The 18,710-nt window shown below is 37.2% G+C and overlaps 2 protein-coding genes across 6 annotated transcripts; one reads left to right on the top strand and one right to left on the bottom strand.

Annotated features, from left to right (window-relative positions):
- The first annotated feature begins 1,409 nt into the window (after positions 1-1,409).
- SSB (small RNA binding exonuclease protection factor La) lies at positions 1,410-11,686 on the top strand. 3 transcript variants are annotated; one of them, XM_016202359.2, is made up of 12 exons: positions 1,410-1,493; positions 3,073-3,144; positions 5,049-5,152; positions 5,239-5,413; positions 6,363-6,470; positions 6,564-6,664; positions 8,004-8,075; positions 8,395-8,437; positions 8,791-8,931; positions 9,303-9,489; positions 9,626-9,757; positions 10,034-11,686. In XM_016202359.2, exons 2-12 carry the CDS (start codon positions 3,082-3,084, stop codon positions 10,120-10,122), a joined length of 1,215 nt encoding a protein of 404 aa, XP_016057845.1. In that variant the 5' UTR covers positions 1,410-1,493; positions 3,073-3,081; the 3' UTR covers positions 10,123-11,686. The 3 variants fall into 3 exon arrangements, with proteins under 3 accessions (XP_016057845.1, XP_087675919.1, XP_087675920.1); XM_087819793.1 differs by having other exon boundaries at positions 1,479-1,525; XM_087819794.1 differs by lacking the exons at positions 1,410-1,493; positions 3,073-3,144 and adding an exon at positions 3,158-4,038.
- METTL5 (methyltransferase 5, N6-adenosine) lies at positions 10,123-16,943 on the bottom strand. 3 transcript variants are annotated; one of them, XM_016202172.2, is made up of 7 exons: positions 16,907-16,943; positions 16,615-16,765; positions 14,408-14,522; positions 13,874-14,055; positions 12,861-12,943; positions 12,158-12,209; positions 10,123-10,648 (listed from the first exon to the last, which is right to left on the bottom strand). In XM_016202172.2, exons 2-7 carry the CDS (start codon positions 16,721-16,723, stop codon positions 10,572-10,574), a joined length of 618 nt encoding a protein of 205 aa, XP_016057658.1. In that variant the 5' UTR covers positions 16,724-16,765; positions 16,907-16,943; the 3' UTR covers positions 10,123-10,571. The 3 variants fall into 3 exon arrangements, with proteins under 3 accessions (XP_016057658.1, XP_087675921.1, XP_016057732.1); XM_087819795.1 differs by lacking the exon at positions 16,907-16,943 and having other exon boundaries at positions 16,615-16,875; XM_016202246.2 differs by lacking the exons at positions 16,615-16,765; positions 16,907-16,943 and adding an exon at positions 14,714-15,658.
- Positions 16,944-18,710: the final 1,767 nt, after the last annotated feature.

The following is an 18,710-nucleotide window of genomic DNA, read 5'->3' as shown; positions in this document are numbered from 1 at the left end:
AGCTCCTATGGTACCATATTCTAGCTTCTGTTCAGGCTTCTCTTCCTTTATCCAATATGTAAAGAGTTGGAATACTAGAGGTTTTAGTCTTGCAACCTCTGATCTTAACTGCCTAGACTCTCTCTAGGAGAGATCATCTCATGCCATGACTTTAAATGTCTTCAATATGTTAACAACTCTGAAATTTGTATCTCGAACCCTGACTTTTCCCCTAAGTTCCAAACTCATTTACCAACTCTCCGCTTGACATCGATACCTGGATGTCTAATACGTATTTCAAACTAAATGTCCCAATGAAACAATGCCATTATCCAAATTGTTCTCAGCATGGGGGGAGGGGGGCAGGGTTAGAGGAGGAGCAATAGCCACCACCCCTTAGTGTTTAGAAATGTGGGTAGGTTTTTTTTTAAGATTTTTAAAAATTGATTTTTTAGAGAGAGGAAGGGAGGGGAGAGAGAGAAACATCGATGGAAGAGGGAAACACAGATCAGCTGCTTACACACCCAGGTGGGCAACCTTTCTGTGCAGGGGACAACGCTCAACTGACTGAGCCACACCGGCCAGGCCATGTGGGTGGGGGCACTACTTATATTTCTTACCAACTTAAAAATACAAATACATGTTTTTATTGATTTCGGAGAGGAAGGGAGAGGGGAGATAGAAACATCAATGATGAGAGAGAATCACTGATCTGCAGCTTCCTGCAGCCCCTCCTGGGGATCAGCGGCAACCTGGGCACGTGCCCTGACAAGGACTGAACCGGCAACCTCTCGGTGCAGGGGAGGGGGCACTGCCAACCCGCTGAGCCACAGCCGCCAGGGCACAGTATGGTTTATTATTTCAGTGTTTAATTACACCATAATTTAGTCACTTTTTCTTTTCTGGTGGACATTTAGTTAATTCCCAATATTTTGCATTTATATACAGTGTTGCTATGAATATTCTTGAACACGCTTTCCTGTGCACAGATGTGAAAATTTCCCTAGACTATATTATTAGGAATGGACTTTGGGCCATCTGCTATATACCTTTTAAACTTCAGCAGATACTTTCAAGTTGCTTTCTAAAATGGCTGGACTGCCCTAGGCAGGTAGCTCAGTCGGGTAGCGCGAGGTTGTGGGGTTTGATCCCTGGTCAGGGCACCTACAAGAAGCGACCAACGACTGTATAAAGTGGAACAACAAATAATGTTTCTCTCGCTCTCCCTTCCTCTCTCTCTCAAAAAAACACGCAAAACCCCACACTTAAAATAAGTATTTACGCTAACATCTTCGCCCCTCTGGACACTAACGCGATTTCTTGGGGGGGCGGGGGGCGGAGCAGGGGCCGGACTACCACGGCATCATAACGCTGCGACGGCGCCGCGCCAGCTTCCGCGCTCCCGAAGCCACGCCCACTGGCGCAAGGGCTGCCGGGACAGTCCCCATCTTTGCGCGCGCGTTAGAAGAGGCGAGGCGGAGGTGGCCCGGCTCTGTGGGACCGGGGCCTTAAAGGTGAGCGACTCTCGAGGCCTAATGAGAATAAGGTACGAAAGGGTCTGCTGTGCGTGGTGCAGACGGCGCTTTTCCTTTCTTTGCTGCCTCATGGTGGGCGCCTCCGCTCCTCGCCTTCCTCGGGTTTCAGTCCTGGGCCGCGTGGGCCGCGGCTGGAGGCGGCGCGCTGGTCAGGAAGGGGAGAGGGGCCCCTGGGAGAGAAATGCTGGAGCCAGGGGTTCTGCGCACGTGGCTGGGACCCAAGCGAGCCAATGGTTGCTTTGGGACGGGTCCCTGGCTGGATCTTTGGACAGAAGTTGCCCGCATCCCCACTGCGTCTTTAGTTTCTTACCTTCACCGTTTTCAGCGTAGCCGAAGGCGGACGTTTGGGGCCACCTGTGTAAGTCTCCGGGGAGGCTGACGCGGCGAAACTCCGAAGGGTTCTTTGGATCATGCAGGAGAGTGTGGAAGCCCGAGAATCGGGGCTGTAGGTGTTCCCCTAGCGTAACGCGGGTTTTTAGGGTCCCCATTCACTCACATCAAGGCTTCTGTGCAAAATGTTAACTGGCTAATATTTCACATCGAGTTGTACATTCTGGGGAAGAATATGATGAAGTTCCAAAATTGAGTAGGCCAAGACTTGTAGGGACTAAATAGTTCTTTTATCTCACCCTTTGCTTTATAATGAGCCCTAGATAATGGTAATAGCTTAGGAACGTAGATGGTGGTCGACAAACCGATGCATAAGATTGAGCGAACTTTGTAGCGGGATGTGCACCATATAAAAATCCCTATTGCAAGAGCTTCCAGTATGCGTCCAGCTTATTGATAGTAATTGTAGTGTATAAGCAGTGCCTTCAAGAAGTGTACCAAAGATAGAGTCAATTAATGGCAGATATCCTTGATGAGTTCCTATATACTTTTGTACAATGTGGATGACTGGATGGTTTAATAGAGCACTGGAGGGAGGCAAGTAATTTGAAGTGAGGAGGCTTGGTTTTGTGTCCCTAGCAAAACAACCTCACAGCCTCATTTTCTCTGGCACTGCTAACCAGGAAACTGGTTAGTCAATATATTAGTGAATGAGTAGGCATACTTCCAGCTTATTGTTGTTTTAGTGTCCCCAGGCTTTCAAATTGTGATTTTCTCATGTACATTAATACACATCATCTAATCGAATCCTGGAAATACTCTGTGAATTTTTTTCACCTTAAAAGTTATGATACTTAATCTTTGCTGATAAAGATTTTAGTAAGTCACCTGTGACTAATTTTAAAAGAAATTTGACCCATACCAAACAAGTGGGACTGAGATCCATAATGAAGATAACCACTTGCTTTGTTGTAGAAGATGGAACAGGGATTTACTGAAAGGGGTGTGTATTATCAGTAGCTTTTCAGTTTTCCATTACTTATTCCAGAGTTTTCTTTTTTTGAAATTTGAGAATTGAGTAGAGAAATTGAACCTGTGAAATTAAAAATTCTTGATTTTTTTTTTTTTTAACCATAATGGGATATTGATAATTTTTAAACGTTCTTTTTTTGATCTTGAGTTTTATGTTAAAAAAATAACAATAATGCCAATTTGGAAAAATTTACAGATAGCCACAATGGCCGAAAATGGTGATGAAAAACTGGCTGCTCTGGAGGCCAAAATATGTCATCAAATTGAGGTATGATCCTTGTTCTATTCAACTGTGAAAACAAGCTCTTTGAAAGGAAATTTAGGGCCTCAAAACAAAATATAGGAAGAACATTTAGTTCCAGTACATATATTGACCTATTCATCATTTGGCTTGTCTTTGATTTGTTGAATTAGTTGTACATGTGGCAGTATACAGTTTTTTATTGGTGGAGCCAGTTTATGAACCCAAAGACTATAGACAGTTCAAAAAATAACACTGTAGACTAATGTTACTTAACTTTTTTTCTTTAATTTCCTGGTCTATAAAGTGAAGGATGATAGTACGCAAAACCTTCCTCATAAGGTGGGTGTGAGGATTACATTTAATAAAATGTAAAACATACAACGGAGTGACTGGCACTTAATAAGATAACATAATTCTTTGTAAAGTACCTTCCCTGTTAAATAACACTTTTATATTTTTGAAGATCTTAGTCATTCTTTTCTGCCCAAATAGTTTTCAGCTATTGTAACTTTTAACAGAGTATCTGTTTTCAGAGTCCTCTTAGCATTTGTTTGAACTTAAGTCTTGTATTTCCAGCTTGAAGCTTTACAATAATGGCTGCTGGGGGAAATTGTTTCTTAATTTATATTTTATTTTTTTACTGAAAACCTTCATATTATTTGGTGTTTCGGGCAATTCTCAGACCTGTTTTTTTAAGCTGTACCTCTCTGCCACTTAAAATTTCGTATGTTGCAACTTTTTGTACTAACTTATAATTGTGAAGAAAAATTATAAACTATTCTGTTTATTGTTTAGAATAATACAAAGACGTATATAGAAAAAGTTAGTGATTTCCCTTCTACAGCATGCCATCTCTCAGATCCCACCCTCCTGAGGTAATCAAGGTTAAAAGCCTGATGAATACCCTTTTACACTTTGGTTAGTACTTTATCATGAACATCTTTATATATAAATCTTAGTAAGCATGTTTACTGATTTAAGATAAAATTCCTAGAATGAGATGTACTGGCTCAATACTTATGGCCAGTTTACATCTCTACCTGCATGACCATTTCTGTGTTCAGGCCAATACTAGGTATACTTGTTTTAGAATTTTGGCCAATTTGTCAGGTGAAAATGCTATTTCATTGATTTACATTTCTCTGATTAATGAGGTTGAACTTATGTTCATAGTATATGTTTAGTTTTAGTAATTTTTTAAATGTCCTTTATTCGTTTTTCTTTTAGTGTTTTCTGGGTTTTTATCTTCCCCCTTGATTTGTAAGAATTATTAATGAACTCCTGTGTTTGTCTTGCTTTTTGGAATTCCAAGTAGTCATGCTTGGGCCTTTTCACGTATGGTTTTCTTTGTTTTTATACTCAGAAAGAGTACCTCTATGCTTAAATTAATACACACTTTTGTTAAAAATTAGAGTGATTAACCATTTTATTCCAGTTTTTTTATTTATTCTTTCCACACTGATTTGAAGCAAGAATTTTTTTATATATTAAATTCTTACATTTTTATTTGTTGTTGACATATCTGTTAATTACATAAGTAATCAATTTTTAGTTTTACCTTTTTGTTAAATTTGTGTTATAAATATTTAATTATAGCATATTTAGGAGGAAATATTTATGGCACGTATTTTTTTAAAAATACATTTTTATTGATTTTAAGAGAGAGAGAGAGAGATACATCATTCGGCTGCCTCCTGCACACCTTCCACTGGGGATTAAGCCCAAAACCCGAACATGTGCCCTGACTGGGAATCAAACCAGTAACCTTTTGGTTCATGGGATGGCACTCAACCAACTGAGCCACACAAGCCAGGGCATGACATATATTTTTAAGGAATAGAACTTAGTGATATAATGGTAATTTTAAGTAAACCCTCTGGAATTGGATTCAATATAATACAATGATCTGAAATATAATTATCTTGCAGTATTATTTTGGTGACTTCAATTTGCCACGAGACAAATTTTTAAAGGAACAAATCAAACTGGATGAAGGCTGGGTACCTTTGGAAATAATGATAAAATTCAATAGGTAAAAACCTTTTAAAACCATCTTTAGATTTTCTGTTAACAAGTGCTAGTACTAAGTCTTACAGTGCTTTTATACATATTCTTCAGGTTAAATCGTCTAACAACAGACTTTAATGTAATAGTAGAAGCATTGAGCAAATCAAAGGCAGAACTCATGGAAATAAGCGAAGATAAAACCAAAATCAGAAGATCTCCAAACAAACCTCTACCTGAAGTGACTGATGAATATAAAAATGATGTAAAAAACAGATCTGTTTATATTGTAAGTAGGCCCTTAATGCGCTTAATTATATCTTACATTTATTTAGAAAGAACATATAGTAGAGTTGGTGAGAATAAGGGCTCAGGAATCATAACTTTACTATATGTTCTTAACCTCTTTAAGCTTCATCTTCATAAATGGGGATAACATTTTTACCTTATAGAACTGTTGTGAGAATTAAATGAAAAACCCATATGCCATTGGACAACATCTTTAGCATATTGTAAGCACCCAATGCATAGCACCTGTTCTTATTTATTGTCAGCTAAACTTGATAGCAATTTTCTTTAGCATATTAATTTTTTTTTAATTATGGAGAACAAAATTCTGTGAAACTTTCCTTTTTGAAAAAAAAAATTATATGTCTTTATTGATCTCAGAGAGAGGGGGAGAGAGAGAGAGAGAGAGAGAGAGAGAGAGAGAGAGAGAGAGAGAGAGAGAGAGAGAAACATCAATGATGAGAGAGTCGTCATTGATCAGCTGCCTCCTGCATGCTCCCAACTGGGATCTGGGGATCGAGCCCGCAACCTGGGTATGTGCCCTGACTGGGAATCAACTGTGATCTCCTGGACCCTAGGTCGACGCTCAGCCACTGAGCCATGCCCCACCGGGCAGCATACTAATTTTTAAGTAGTTTTTTTTATTCTGGAAAATTTCAGACATATAAAAGTAGATTGGATATATAATACGCCATTATCCAACTTCAACAGTTATTAACACGTGATTAATCTTATTTTATCCCTGTCCCCACTGGATTATTTTGAATTGAATCCCAGATAAAAGAGTCACTTTATTGCACTGCATAGCAGTGGCTCTTAACCAGAGCTGTTAAACATTTGAGAGGGAGGGAGGAAGGGATATCCTGGCTTCATTTCAAGACAGAGGGATTCAGAATTTCTGGCCAATTGTTTATCTGAGAAATCATTTGTACATTTCTTCCTATTCACAGAAAGGTTTCCCTACTGATGCAACCCTTGATGACATAAAAGAATGGTTAGAAGGTAAAGGTCAAGTACTAAATATTCAGATGAGAAGAACATTGCACAAAGCATTTAAGGTACAGTTGTATAATGTAACAGACTTTTTGTAGTTGAAAAATATATCGGACACATAACTAAAAAAAAAAAAATCTTTCTTCCCCTTTTAAAAGGGATCCATATTTGCTGTGTTTGATAGCATTGAATCTGCTAAAAAGTTTGTGGAGACCCCTGGACAAAAGTACAAAGATACAGATCTGCTAATACTTTTCAAGTAAGTCTTTTTTGCTGATGTTTCTTCTGGCCACATAGTTATATGGAATTGACATACTGGGGTAAGGAGTATGAAATAGCATCCTCTCTATAAGGCCAGCAATTTGGTATCCATAGGTATCCTTTGAGGAATGCTTGAAATTTGTTTAGTGGAAACTATTAGTCCTTTGAGAATATATAGAAGTGTTTATTAGTACCTTTTCTCTGTTAGCAATTAATAAAGGAGGTTAAGGGTTAGTACTTATTTTGCATCTATAACTCTTAATCAGGCCGGATACTAAAATTTGGGCTTTCAGTATTAGAGAATAAACCACTACAGTTTTTATCTGTTTTTTTCATAATCTATATATGCTTATATTTTTATATAGTACAAAGGATTGTGTAATAGAAATTTGGACCATATTCTTTAATATGTGTGTCTAAAAACTAGGACAAACCAGAGCATTTTCATGATAAAATTAGATGTAGGACCGTAGTCTCTTACTTTTGTGTTACACAGTATTCTAAAGACGCTGTGTACTAAACCTGGTGGACTTAGAGATGCACTGTGATGAATCATGTTCAGTGTTAAACTCTCAAAAGTATTTTTCTTTTTTAATCCTCACCTGGGGATGTTTTTATTGATTTTTAGAGAGAGAGGAAAAGGCAGGAGAGAGAGAGAAACATCCATGTGAGAGAGCTTCGATTTGTTGCCTCCCTTACACGCCTCGACCAGGGATCGAACCTGAAACTTAGGTATGTGCCCTGATAGTAATTGAACCCGCAATCTTCTGCTGCAACCTTCTGCTGTACGGACAATGCTCTAATCAATTCCGCCACCTGGCCAGGGCCCCTCAAAAGTATTTTTTAAATCTGATTTAATTGTTGTTATACTTGGGTCTCAAGGAGGGATTTTAGAATGTTCTCCTTTTGTGAAATGAACACTGTAGAAAACTCTGAAACCTTAAAATATTTTACATAACTTCTGGTTTACTTTTTTAAAAAATACATGAATGATAAATGAAAACCAATATGAGATTGTTAATGGATATTGGGGTTTCTTTTTGGGGTCATGAAAATGTTCTGAAATTAGATAACAGTGGTAGTTGTACTTTCTGGATATATTAAAAGGCATTGAATTACACACTTTAAAGTGGTGAGTTTTATGGCATGTGAATTACTTCTTGGTAAAGCTGTTATTTAAAAAAAAAAAATAGAAGAGTAACTTCCTTGACATCTTTTGCGTTTTTAGGTAATTATGTTGATAGAAAATGTAACATTTCTTATGCCATGTCTTAAAGCATTCAAAATTTGAAATCTTTGTTCTTATGAATTTAGCCTTTATATTTTGTGTCCTTTAGGGAAGATTACTTTGCAAAAAAAAATGAAGAAAGAAAGCAAAATAAAGTGGAAGCTAAATTACGAGCTAAAAAGTAAGTAAATGGAGTTGATAGAACATTTTAATTCCTTACTCTTTGACAAAGGTAGATAGAGGTTCTGGGAAATGGAGCTGATGATTATCTCTGAAAATGAGTAGCACTAAGCCTTTCTTTGGCTCTTGAAACATTGAGGTCTTAATGTTGCCTTGATAATCTGGGGGCCACATGTGTGTTGCACTCTAGCATTGGATAATAAGAAATTTTAAGGACTGGCTTTGGTTATTAAGTTGTTTAGTGATCAAGGTGGCCTATATCGGGATTTAATTTTCTTACATAGTAAATGGAAACATTTTAATTACATTTTTATTTGTAGAGAACAAGAAGAAAAACAAAAGCTAGCAGAAAATGCTGAAATGGTAAGTATATATTACTGTTATCTAAGAATTCAAAGGACTTTTCACAGAAAATATGTAAGCAAGTCTGTAGTTGTCATTATACTAAAGTAATAGACAAACATTATTGGCTAAAATTATTTATCCAGAGATAATAACCAGATTTATAGAACTAAAATATATAACTAATTAAATATTATTTGTTGGAGAAATTAGTTAAATCAGAAGCCATTGTAGAACAAAGGATGAAATGTACCAATTATTAAACTACTTTAAAATAGCATTTTAGTTTCTAGCCTTTTCCTTGTATAGGTGTAAACCATTTTTGATTTGTGGTTGCTTTTAAGAAACTTTTATTGTCTTGTATATTTTTATAGAAATCTCTAGAAGAAAAGATTGGCTGCTTGTTGAAATTTTCGGGGGACCTAGATGATCAGACCTGTAGAGAAGATTTGCACATTCTTTTCTCAAATCATGGTGAAATAAAATGGATAGACTTTGTCAGAGGAGCAAAAGAGGTTTGGAAATATTCATATGCTTTTTGCCAACGTTGAAAATCCATAGAAATTTATCTTTTAGATGGAATAATTTACTAGAGAAAAAGCAATTTTTTATTAATGTGTTTATGAAAATAGTTCCTGTTTAACCATTTACTTGTCCATTTTGTTATTGCTGTAACTCCATGTGATATCTGACATTTTCTGTTGTGCTGTAGATAATTGTTGGATCAGTGACTATAAGTTTTGTAGTAACTTCCTTCCTGATATTCACTAAAATTCATCAAAACTACTAATGGCCTGGAAGATTTTGCAGGCTAGGAAAAATTACTTTGAAAGTATTAACTGTGACACCAAAAACTTAAGGGTGTGGCTTTTTGTCTTTGGTGTAGGGAATAATTCTATTTAAAGAAAAAGCTAAGGAAGCACTGGATAAAGCCAAAGATGCAAATAATGGTAACCTACAATTAAGGAACAAAGAAGTGACATGGGAAGTACTAGATGGAGATGTGGAAAAAGAAGCATTGAAAAAAATCATAGAAGATCAGCAAGAATCCTTAAACAAATGGAAGTCAAAAGGTCATTAGTTCTGATTTTTTTCTGACAGTTTGGTTATTTAAACTCATTTGCTTGAGTAAAAATTGTAATAGGTGTTCAAAGACAGGGACAAGAGATTTAAAACATTTCTTTACTGATTTATCAATTGTCTCTTCAGGTCGCAGATTTAAAGGAAAAGGAAAGGGAAATAAAGCTGCCCAGACTGGGTCTGCTAAAGGAAAAGTACAGTTCCAGGGCAAGAAAACTAAATTTGATAGTGATGATGAACGTGATGAAAATGGTGCATCAGGTAAGTTTTTCTAAGTTCTTTGGAACTTTCATGAGAAATTGTGGGAGAGAACAGTGATGTGGTTTTTCAGTTTCTGTATGAGTGACACTCTTGGATTGCGATTTACCCCAGCTGTGCTGTTTTTACAAGTGGATAACAAGGATGTTTGGAAGATAAGTTTAGAGAGCGGAATATCTGTACTAAAGGGAAAGCCTTTTCTCAATGGTAATTGTGCTCAACAGTAAAACAGTAATTCTTACAGTGAACTTAACAAAAATTAACTCTGTTATTGTATAGGACCAGTAAAAAGAGCAAGAGAAGAAACAGACAAAGAAGAACCTGCATCAAAACAGCAGAAAACAGAAAATGGTGCTGGAGACCAGTAATTAGTAAACAAATTTTTTATTCATTTTAATTAGGTTTTCAGCTGTGTTTGTCTTTGGAGGCTTTTAAAAAGAAAACCGAATTAGATCCACTTCAATGTCCACCTGTAAGAAAGGAACATTTTTTGTTGTCTAGCTTGTCTTTTTTTTGTTATTCAAATGAGGATTTTTTTGGATGTACAGTTGTATGTTATTTCAGATTGTTCAAATATCAAAAGAAAGATTCTTGTACTAAATTGCCTTTGTAATATGAGAATGTATTAGTACAAACTAATAAAATATATACTATGTAAAAAGAGCAAAAACTTAGTTTATTTTTTTCTGCTCAAGGTATTTGAGAAAGAATTTATCTTAAACCAGAGTATTGGCTGTTGATTGTAGGCTGTTCCATAATCTGTCTCCCAGGTTGGCCTTCTGTATTTACTCAGACAACTTGATAACATTAAAAATAATTACTTATTGTAAAGCTCGAAACTTACTGATTTCTTTTTATGAAATTTGTATGATGCCGGCAGGTCATATCTCAGCTCTATAAAACAAAAAAAAAAGCCCATCTAAGCATAAAAATTATATTTCCAAGCATTTACCACCCTTGACTAAAAAAATCCCATGAATTAAGAGAGCACTAAAAGCTGGTAAACTGAAGATTTTAGACCTGTCACTTTAACTTGGTATCCAAGGACTGCTGAGATATGTCCCCAAGATTAGCCATGGCAAATTGAGTTTGCATTTTTGCTATTTTAGTCATTTATACCAAAATTTGAGGTTATGGGGAAGAGTTTAGAAGGCTAACAAGGGGACAAAAGTATATCCTATAAAAATGATAGTATCTTCCTATTTTTTTAATTTCCTGATCAATAGCAATCTCATAAGTATGCCTATTTTAAAATTTTATAGTCTCAATTTTAGTAATAGTAGGAAGTAGCTATGTATTTTCCAACTAAGCTCTCAAATGAAAACATTCTTACTAAAAAATAACATAGGTGCTCCAAACTTACTACTGATCCATTTTAGAGGGATGGCAGTGAGTGTACCTATCCCTTCATATTTTACAACACAAATTCTAAACTAGGTCACAGCTCTGAAATTTTACTGTGCAATCAAATCACCTTCAAATCTTACTGAGGTGCAAGTTATAATTCAGTAGGTCTGGGGGGAGGCTGAAATTCTACAAGTCTAATAAGCTCCCAAGGGATGTCAATGCTGATGATCTAAAGACTACTTTTGGAGTAGCAAGTCTCTGGTTTGGTGTACTACTGGAACTGTTCTAAGGTGCTCCATGTTGCATATTCTACTACCTTAAACTACATAAGGAATGACAATACTGAATATAATGGGAAGACCGACCTTTTACACATTAATTAATAGATCAAGTTATATGGTTAACACCACAGTGCTTGCTAGTTCATAGATTATTATTGTGTAAAAAACATTTCTCCCTTATTGTACTCTTATTTCAGGCTTTTCAAAATTATTTGGATTGCAGTTAGCTTCTAGTTGTATGCGTTCCCCATTTTGATGTTTGTGAATATTATCCAATTTACTAATAAAAGCATATCAAGCATGATTTACTCAGTGTGGATGACTATTCTACCCCCCACTAAAAAAAAGCTTCACGTTACTTGACTTCAGGGGCAATTGGAAAATTAAAAAGAAAGGTGATCCAGGCATAATCTGGTGGTATTTTCCATGAATGGATTCCAAACAGGTCAGACCAACTCCAAACCCAAGATTTTTAGTCACTGTGAAGCTATGTAAGGGTTCTGTTAGCCTGGGGTGACCAAATACTTGGGTACTATTAGAAGTTTTCAGTAAAATGTATACATAAATTGTGATAGTCTTAGACAAACATTGATACCCTGCCTTTACTGAATTTGCTACCCATTACCAATTACACCCATTTTGCCACACTAAAAAACATGATTTACAGTATCTTTTCAGCACCTGTATAAAAATTCTGGTTTAGCTAATGCATTTTGGCTTTCTTAGATAATTAGAATTGAGATTTGTTTTATGAGAAACTTAAAAATTGTCTTACCTGCAATGATGTCTATCTTGATTTTCCATTCTGCAGCTTTCTTTTGAATGTGCTGAACATAATAACATGTTAATGCGAACTGATTTTTAAATAGTTATTGTTTTTTTACTAATACTTGATATTATGTTTTCAAGCTTTTAAAACTTCATTAGAGTTTAGACCCTTAACGTTTTTCAACTGAATTATAGTTTCTTTCCTGGTAACAGTTCCTGCCTGAACAAATATTGGACAAAAAATTACATGGGCTAGAAGAAAACTAATTACAAATGCTAGCTAATTAAAGGGAAATTTCCATTTCTGAGTTCCAGATGTTTAAAAAAGGCCAGGAGAAATAAATACTCTGGTATTTAGATTTATTTACCAATAAATAAATTTTCACAGCAAATCCTTACAACCCTCATGATTTTAAAAATAAATGACAACACTAGCAGGTTTGGCTCAGTGGTTAGAGCATCAGCCCTTGGACTGAAGGGTCTCGGGTTCAAGTCCGACCAAGGGCACGTACTTCAGTTGTAGGCTCAATCCCCGGCCCTGGTTGGGGTGCGTGCAGGAGGCAACCAATCGATATGTTTCTCTCACATCGATGTTTCTCTTTCTCCCCTTTCCACTCTCTCTGAAAAGCAATGGAAAACACTCTCAGGTAAGGATTAAAAACAATAAAAATAAAAATAAATGACACAATATCATGATGATTTGAACTTACTTCTCTGGTTGAGGATTTGTGCAAAGAATATACTGCTGTTCTTGCCATTTCCAAAGCAGTCTTCAGGAATGCCATATCTGTCCCTGTTAAGAGTAGAAAATGCTCCAATTTATATTTATTTATATTTATATCAAAATGGAAGATTAAGTGAATACCAAGTATTAATAAATATCAAAATAGCCACTTCAAATTCTTTCTGCAAAAAGACAAGTGACAAATAAGTAAAATATCTAAATATAAGGTTGATAGAATAAAACCAGAATTATACTGTCATATTTGAATAAGGATCAATAAAAATTTCAGTATCATTCCCATTTAATGACTTTCAAAGAGGGGAGAAGGAAACAGTAGTAATCAGAATTGGGGGAGGGGTGGGGGTGCAAGGAGGGCTCTACGTGTCTTTCTCTTCTTACTGATTTCCTACCCTCCTTGCCCACAACAAAATAAAAAGCCACAGCGAGTCACTGTTTCTAATGGACACATGATAAAACCCTCGGGTGTGTTAAGGCATTAAAAAGAGGTTCTAAAAGTATAAAATACTTTATAGGATTCATAATAATTCATAAGGGTTAGGTAATTTTTAATGTTTTTACTGATTTCAGAGAGGAAGGGAGAGGGAAAGAGAGAAGCATCAATGAGGAGAGAGTGTCACTGATCGGCTGCCTCCTGCACGCCCCCTACTGGGGATTGAGCTTGAAACTAGGGCATGTGCCCTGACAAATGGAACCATGATCTGGACTTAGGGTGATGGTTAACCACTGAACCACACAGGCCAGGCAGTAAATCATTCTTGAAACCAGATGGAGTATAAAAAGAATTTTTTTCATTTATAACAAATTTGTGAAAATAAAGATTGAAAAATTCAATTCCCTATTCATGCATTACACAAACTGAAATTGAAATAACTATACCGGTAAGAGACTGGTTTATTTAATGAAGAGTGATAAACTCAATTAACCCAAATAATGAGCAGGTGGTTTTTAAAACCAATACACCTGATTTTTATTACTAACCTTTATTATTCTTGGTCCCAAAGGGAGGATTCATAATTACTGTATCAAATGACTTGGACATTCTGTTAGATAACGAGCACACATCACATTGAACCATATCAACATTTGTTAACTCAAACTCTTCCACATTCCTATTAAATATTTCCAGTGCATCTTCATCTATGTCAAATCCAACACACAACCTATAAATACAAAACACAAAGAGCGACTGCTTATGGTTTCCAAGTCAAAACAATAACACAATCAAAACCATAACCTTTTTAGCCCAACTGGCAAAGTAAGAGTGAGTTACCTTTCAACAGCATGATTTCCCAACTTGGGAGGGGTTGGAAACTGAGGTTTATATACAAGGGAGGCATCTGCCTGTTGCTGTTACTGTTTTGTTTTTTAGTTTGTTCTGCTCATTCAAAATGTACGCATCAGATTCTCAGTCCCCTCATCTCATACTATAGAGACCCATAAACATAATCAGTTGATCCTATTTATGCCTATTAAAGCCACCCCATACCAAACAGTATATACTGGATCACCTACCCAGCTCCTAACATTGCAGTTCCGATGCTAAGTACTCCACAACCACATCCTAGATCTGCAATCATTTTATTTTCAATGTCATCATATGTATTATGAATTGTATAGAGCATACATGCTAAAAGATCAAAAAACATATTAGAGAATAAGCAAGTTGATGACCAATATCCAATTTGTGCAAATGACTCTTTAAAACAATTTGTCTTTCATTATCTAGTCCTCCCCCAAATGGCATTCCAGATAATTAAAAACATAAGGCATAATAACTTGGTATTGTAGTACAAGGCCCCACAAAAAACAAACACATACCAGTGGTTCCCCAAAACTAGTCTCTGCTGACAATGCTGAGAATGACAAAACTTCGAGGTAAAAATGAGAAAAATAAGGTCAAAATGGTTTTTTCCTCAGCTTGTTCAAAACATTGCCATATACACATACATATATCAGTTTTCTTTGATATTGAAATATTTTTATGAAAGAATAGTAAGAGTAAATAGGTTTTAAAGATATCTTTCCTTCTCAATATGTAAACTTGGCAACCCTTTATCAGTGTGTCCAACATTATTTTGAAATTTTACTGATTTGTGAACTCTGTTAATCCAGGAACAACTGTATTAACATTAAAATGGCACTGAACTTTTTTGCAATGAATTTGTCTCCAGGTACCATAAGCTTAAGCTAGAATGGGAAAGAAAAAGACCTACATTCACAATATAGCTTTTAGACTCACTTATTTAAACACATATGTTTATGATCTACAGACACATATATTCATAATCTAGTAAGACCTGAAAGAACTATTAAGGAGTACAGCAGAAGCTGCTGAAATTGGAAAGGGATATTCAAATACACAAAGGTCTGGGATATACTGAAGGTTACTTAGGAGTAAGATCACTCATATCTCCCTGTGGATATCTGAACCCTGCAAGGATTACTGGCCATCACTGATGCCCCAGGGTCCAGAGGTTTAATCAAAAACACAATTTCAGGTCATCTCAGGCTGGCTGTGCTGTTCTGATTATTGCTGCAGGTGTTAGTGACTTTGAAGCTGGTAAAGAATTAGCATATCCATATGCATGTTACACACTGGGCATGAAACTGGTCTTTTAAAAAACTGAATTCCACTCAGAAACCCTATAACCAGAAGACATTAAAGAAGTCATTATCTAAATTGAGTGAACTGGTCTTAACCCAGACACAGTTTTGTGTCAGTTTTTTTTTTTAATCCTCACCCGAGGATATTTTTCCATTCCTTTTCAGAAAGAGTGGAAGGAAGAGAGAGAGAGAGAGAGAGAAACATCGATGTGATGTCTCACATCAATTGATTGCCTCCCACATGTGCCCCAACAGGGGCCTGGGATTGAGCCTGCAACTGAGGTACTTGCCCTTGACCGGAATCAAACCCGGCATCCTTCAGTCCAAGGGCGGACGCTCTAATCACTGAGAAAGTTGGCCAGGGCTTGTGTCAATTTTTGGTTGAAATTAAGTGCAGGTAAGCAAGTATTTTCCTCAACTTTCATTGGCAGCTTAGAAACCGAACTATGTTGGAATTGGAAGAGTTTCCTCCTTGCAGGTGTTGCCAGCAAACTAATTTTCCTAAGATTCCCCAATCTTAGGACATTGGCAATGTTTATTAAATATGAACATTTTTTCCTGTATTCTCTCCTTATTCCTGGTACCAGTCTCTCACATCAAGCAACACTGCTGATTCTCAGATCATTTTTAAAATTGAAATGCATCCTCATATTTATATAGCACCTATTCTGGATTTCTTAAACTCAGTCCTTCAGCTAGCAACTCTAATATTCATTTCTAGGGCAGGGTATAGCATAGAAATCTCTGTGCTGACAATTCATTGCAATAGGAAATTGATTCTTATTTAGCAAATATTTACTGAGCTTCTAACTAGTTACCAGAAACTCTTCAGGCACTGGGAACCGTGTGAACAAGACCATCAAATTCTTTGCCCTCAAGGAGTTTATAGTGTAACGAGAGAAACAAACACATTAAAAAGATGCCTGGCAGTATTAAGGGCTATGTAAAAACTGAACAGTAAAATGACAACGGGCGTGTCTGTGCGTGTGTCTCACATCGTATGTGATCTTTCAGCGCATTTCCTCCGCAGGTTCTTTGTATCTAAGTAACTGTTCTCATTTCACTACGGGACTAGCCAACCCGCGAAGCAAAGGCGTGGTCACCAGCCGCCCTACCTGCAATGTGCGGCCTGGTGGGATACTGTTCTAGAAGTAGCTTGGGCTTTTCGAATCCATCCACTTGTTGCAGGCGACTCTCTAGTTCCTTAAGTCTGAACTTCTTCATCTTTTAAAAAGTGTGGGTTCTCGGGGTTTAACTGCACTGGATCTGCAGAGAAAGTTGTTTAACCTTAATTTCCCGTACCACCAACCCCCCGCCCATTTTTCAGCGCCACCGGCCCAGGGGCCGGGCAGGAGACGAAGGACGCGAAGGACACACAGGCCCAGGCCCTTTCCGCCGGCCTCTGACCCGCCTGCCGCCAGGGTATCCGGCGCCGATCCCGGGAATCTCGGAGACGAGCGGCGGCTCCAGCCTGGGTTTCAAGAGGCTGCTAGCTCCACGGCCGGGCCGGAAGCGCGCTAACCACGGGCGCTCCCTGTGGTCCCTCGCCGGGCTGCAACTGCGACCAGGCTCACCGGTTCCGCCGGCGACTCTAGGTCCTCATCCACCCCCACTCGGGACCGTCGGCACCGCCGGTAGAGCCCGCCCTTCCCGCACCCCTCAGCCGGCCCCGCCGCCTGTGACATAGCCGGTACCTTCCAGCTTTTTCTTGAGTAGCTGCAGGCCCTCAAAGGATAGGGAAACAAAGGGGGTGAAAGTCCTGGTCATTTTCGTTTAATGCCCAGTGTGGCCCTTTCTGCTTTCTGTCTCTCAGGCCCCCACTCAACAGTAGCAATCCCGTCACCTTTGCCTCCTTGGCCATTAGCATGTCCTACTTTATTATAACTTTGTTTCCCTCTTTTTAGGTCATTTTTTTTCCTATAAAAAATTGATTTAAAATTTATGTTTTGAGATAATTATAAATTCATATGCAAGTATAAAAATAGCACATAGAGGTCCTGTATATTTTTTACTCAGTTTCCCCAATAATAACACTTTGCAGAACTATAATACAGTATCACAACCAGGATACTGACAGATACAGTCAGGACATAGCAATTCCATCACCCCAAAGATCCTTTGTGTTGCACCATTTTAGCTTCCTATGAGCGATGTATGAGGGTTCAAGTCCTCCATATCCTCAGCAACACTTGTTATTTTCCATTTTTTAAATTGTAGCCATCCTAGCAGGTATGAAGTAGCAACTCATTGTGGTTTTGATTTACATTTCCCTGATGGCTAGTGATGTTGAACATTTGAAAATATGCTTCTTGATCATTTCTATAGCTTCTTTGGATAAAGAACAATCCAAATCCTTTGCTTATTTAAAAATTGTTATTCATGTTTTTATTGTTGAGATGTAAGAGCTCTTTGTATACTCTGAATACTTGATGCTTATCAGATATATGGTTTGCAAATATTTTTTCCCATTCTGTGGATTGTATTTTTACTTTCTTGGTAGTGTCCCTTAGCATGCAAAAGTTTTTAATTTTTGATGATGTCTCTATTTTTTTAGATGTTATATCTAAGAACCTGTTGCCTATTTAAAGATTGTGCAAATTTACACTTATGTGTTCTCCTAAGAGTTTTACAGTTCCAGCTCTTACACTTGTGTCTTTTATCAATCTTGAGTAAATTTTTGTATGTGGTATGAGGTAGAGGTACAAATTTATTCTTTTGCATGTGGGTATCCAGTTGTCTCAACACTATTGGAAAGACTATGCTTTCTTCCATTGAATGGTCTTGGAATCCTTGTAGAAATCAATTGAGCATAGATGTATGAGTTTATTTCTGGACTCCCAATTTTATTTCATGATCTATATGTCTCTCCTTATGCCAGTACCACACTGTTTTGATTGTCATAGCTTTTTAGTGAGTTTTGAAATGGGAAGTGTGAGTCTTTCAACTTTGTTCTTCCTTTTCAAGGTTGTTTCAACTCTCAAGGTCACTTGCATTTTCATATGAATTTTTGGATCAACTGGTAAATTTCTGCAAAATAAGCAATTGGAATTTTCATAGGGGTTGCAATGAATCTGTATCGATCAGTTCTAAGAGATGACAGAGCTGAGGGTGAGGCTGTGAGAATGGTTGGCTGTAGTGAAGCAGAGAGAGGAGAAGATCAATGCCTGGTGGACTATCCACATGGACACTGAAATCTCCCTGATGGTGGTAA

The sequence above is a fragment of the Miniopterus natalensis genome, chromosome 8 (assembly GCF_054644295.1).
Source record: "Miniopterus natalensis isolate mMinNat1 chromosome 8, mMinNat1.hap1, whole genome shotgun sequence".
NCBI classification, from domain to species: Eukaryota; Metazoa; Chordata; class Mammalia; order Chiroptera; family Miniopteridae; genus Miniopterus; species Miniopterus natalensis.
This window is presented reverse-complemented; position numbering and strand designations above follow the sequence as displayed.

What these genes read in the sequence shown, in the direction of transcription:
- SSB (XM_016202359.2), top strand. Translation starts at nt 3,082, where the DNA reads ATGGCCGAAAATGGTGATGAAAAACTGGCTGCTCTGGAGGCCAAAATA. An exon ending in TAGCAGAAAATGCTGAAATG is followed by an intron (nt 8,438 to 8,790) that starts GTAAGTATATAT and finishes ATATTTTTATAG; the next exon opens with AAATCTCTAGAAGAAAAGAT. An exon ending in TGATGAAAATGGTGCATCAG is followed by an intron (nt 9,758 to 10,033) that starts GTAAGTTTTTCT and finishes GTTATTGTATAG; the next exon opens with GACCAGTAAAAAGAGCAAGA.
- METTL5 (XM_016202172.2), bottom strand. Translation starts at nt 16,723, where the DNA reads ATGAAGAAGTTCAGACTTAAGGAACTAGAGAGTCGCCTGCAACAAGTG. An exon ending in CACCAGGCCGCACATTGCAG is followed by an intron (nt 14,523 to 16,614) that starts GTAGGGCGGCTG and finishes TTGATCTTTTAG; the next exon opens with CATGTATGCTCTATACAATT. An exon ending in CAAGATAGACATCATTGCAG is followed by an intron (nt 10,649 to 12,157) that starts GTAAGACAATTT and finishes TTTGTTTTATAG; the next exon opens with AGCTGAGATATGACCTGCCG.